General features: G+C 59.1%; 1 protein-coding gene across 1 annotated transcript; it reads left to right on the top strand.

Annotated features, from left to right (window-relative positions):
- Positions 1-241: 241 nt before the first annotated feature.
- Positions 242-3063, top strand: LOC121876974 (mucin-3A-like; the record flags this gene model as incomplete). The annotated part of the gene is made up of 1 exon (XM_042382558.1): positions 242-3063. A coding segment is annotated over one exon (2822 nt), but the record flags the coding sequence as incomplete, so codon positions are not given.
- Positions 3064-3362: the final 299 nt, after the last annotated feature.

The raw sequence follows: 3362 nt of genomic DNA, 5'->3' as shown, positions 1-3362 counted from the left end.
CCAGACCTCATTCCAATCAACAATCTTTCATATTTTCTTTCCAGTGTGAAAGAGACGAAAAAATATCCTCCACGGCTCTTCCAATCACACCCAATCACCACTACCCCCAACAATCACATACAATCACCTACTACCCCTTCCTACACCACATCCAATCACCTGCTAATCATCATCACCTTTCCGCTGCACAACACGGGCGGGGGCAGACGACTCCTTTCAACATATAACCGACTTGACTTAGTTGAGCGCCCGTCATCCACCGTCAGCGCTCATCACCTCCACCGTCAGCCCGTCACCCACCGTCAGCGCCCGTCCCACCGTCAGGGCCTGTCATCTCCACCGTCAGCGCTCGTCACCCCACCGTCAGCGCCTCGTCACCCACCGTCAACGCTCGTCATCCCACCGTCAGCGCTCGTCATCTCCACCGTCAGCGTCATCACCCACGTCAGCTCTCGTCACCCACCGTCAGCGCTCGTCATCTCCCACCGTCAGCGCTCATCACCTCCACCGTCAGCGCGCTCGTCACCTCCACCGTCAGCGCTCGTCATCTCCACCGTCAGCGCTCATCCTCCACCGTCAGCGCTCGTCATCTCCACCGTCAGCGCTCGTCACCTCCACCGTCAGCGCTCGTCATCTCCACCGTCAACGCTCATCACCTCACCGTCAGCGCTCGTCATCTCCACCGTCAGCGCTCATCACCTCCACCGTCAGCTCTCGTCATCTCCACCGTCAGCTCTCGTCATCTCCACCGTCAGCCTCGTCACCTCCACCGTCAGCGCTCGTATCTCCACCGTCAACGCTCGTCACCTCCACCGTCAACGCTCATCACCTCCACCGTCAACGCTCATCCTCCACCGTCGCGCTCATCCTCCACCGTCAACGCTCATCACCTCCACCGTCAACGCTCGTCATCTCCACCGTCAACGCTCGTCATCTCCACCGTCAACGCTCATCACCTCCACCGTCAACGCTCATCACCTCCACCGTCAACGCTCATCACCTCCACCGTCAACGCTCATCACCTCCACCGTCAACGCTCATCACCTCCACCGTCAACGCTCATCACCTCCACCGTCAACGCTCGTCACCTCCACCGTCAGCTCATCACCTCCACCGTCAACGCTCATCACCTCCACCGTCAACGCTCATCACCTCCACCGTCAACGCTCGTCACCTCCACCGTCAACGCTCATCACCTCCACCGTCAACGCTCATCACCTCCACCGTCAACGCCTCATCACCTCCACCGTCAACCTCATCACCTCCACCGTCAACGCTCGTCACCTCCACCGTCAACGCTCATCACCTCCGTCAACGCTCGTCACCTCCACCGTCAACGCTCCTCACCTCCACCGTCAACGCGCATCACCTCCACCGTCAACGCTCATCACCTCCCACCGTCAACGCTCGTCATCTCCACCGTCAACGCTCATCACCTCCACCGTCAACGCTCATCACCCACCGTCAACGCTCATCACCTCCACCGTCAACGCTCATCACCTCCACCGTCAACGCATCACCTCCACCGTCAACGCTCATCATCGCCACCGTCAACGCTCGTCATCTCCACCGTCAACGCTCATCACCTACACCATCAACGCTCATCACCTCCACCGTCAACGCTCATCACCTCCACCGTCAACGCTCATCCCTCCACCGTCAACGCTCGTCACCTCCACCGTCAACGCTCATCACCTCCACCGTCAACGCTCATCACCTCCGTCAACGCTCGTCATCTCCACCGTCAACGCTCATCACCTCCACCGTCAACTCCTGACATCTCCACCGTCAACTCATCACCTCCACCGTCAGCGCTCGTCATCTCCACCGTCAACGCTCATCACCTCCACCGTCAGCGTCGTCACCTCCACCGTCAACGCTCGTCATCTCCACCGTCAACGCTCATCACCTCCACCGTCAACGCTCGTCATCTCCACCGTCAACGCTCATCACCTCCACCGTCAACGCTCATCACCTCCACCGTCAACGCTCATCACCTCCACCGTCAACGCTCATCACCTCCACCGTCAGCCTCGTCATCTCACCGTCAACGCTCGTACCTCACCATCAACGCTCATCACCTCCCCGTCAACGCTCGTCACCTCCACCGTCAACGCTCGTCACCTCCACCGTCAACGCTTGTCATCTCCACCGTCAACGCTCATCATCTCCACCGTCAACGCTCATCACCTCCACCGTCAACGCTCATCACCTCCACCGTCAACGCTCATCACCTCCACCGTCAACGCTCATCACCTCCACCGTCAACGCTCATCACCTCCACCGTCAACGCTCGTCATCTCCACCGTCAACGCTCATCACCTCCACCGTCAACGCTCATCACCTCACCGTCGCCTCGTCATCTCCACCGTCAACGCTCATCACCTCCACCGTCAACGCTCATCACCTCCACCGTCAACGCTCATCCTCCACCGTCAACGCTCATCACCTCCACCGTCAGCTCGTCATCTCCACCGTCAACGCTCGTCACCTCCACCGTCAACGCTCATCACCTCCTGTCAACGCTCGTCACCTCCACCGTCAACGCTCGTCACCTCCATCATCATCTCCACCGTCAACGCTCGTCATCTCCACCGTCAACGCTCATCACCTCCACCGTCAACGCTCATCACCTCCGTCAACGCTCATCCTCCACCGTCAACGCTCATCCATCCACCGTCAGCCCATCACCCACCGTCAACGCTCGTCATCTCCACCGTCAACGCTCATCACCTCCACCGTCAACGCTCATCACCTCCACCGTCAGCTCTCGTCATCTCCACCGTCAACGCTCATCATACTCCACCGTCAACGCTCATCACCTCCACCGTCAACGCTCGTCACCTCCACCGTCAACGCTCATCACCTCCACCGTCAGCTCTCGTCATCTCCACCGTCAACGCTCATCATCTCCGTCAACGCTCATCACCTCCACCGTCAGCTCTCGTCATCTCCACCGTCAACGCTCATCACCTCCACCGTCAACGCTCATCACCTCCACCGTCAACGAGAGAATGCCTCTTAACCCAACAACAAGAAAGAGAGATAACATGTGCTCCATAAAAGTCATGTGGGTGAGGTATTGTCTCTCTCTCACTTCCCCTTCCTGTAATCAAGAGGGAGGTGAGGGACTGATGGGGGGTGAGGACAGTGGGGGGAGGTGAGGACTGATGGGGGGAGGTGAGGACTGATGGGGGGTGAGGACTGATGGGGAGGTGAGACTGATGGGGGAGGTGAGTCTGAGGGAAGGCAAGAGGTGGGGGAGAGAAAAGAGGTGGTACGAAAGGAAAGGAGGCAGTCATGTGGACGGAGGGAGGGAGGGTGAAGAAGGAGGGAGGGGAAGGAAGGAGGGAGGGAGTGGA

The sequence above is a fragment of the Homarus americanus genome, unplaced genomic scaffold (genome assembly GCF_018991925.1).
Source record: "Homarus americanus isolate GMGI-L3 unplaced genomic scaffold, GMGI_Hamer_2.0 scaffold23971, whole genome shotgun sequence".
Taxonomy (NCBI): Eukaryota; Metazoa; Arthropoda; class Malacostraca; order Decapoda; family Nephropidae; genus Homarus; species Homarus americanus.
The sequence above is the reverse complement of the archived record's forward strand: the minus strand, read 5'-3'. Positions and strand labels throughout refer to the sequence as shown.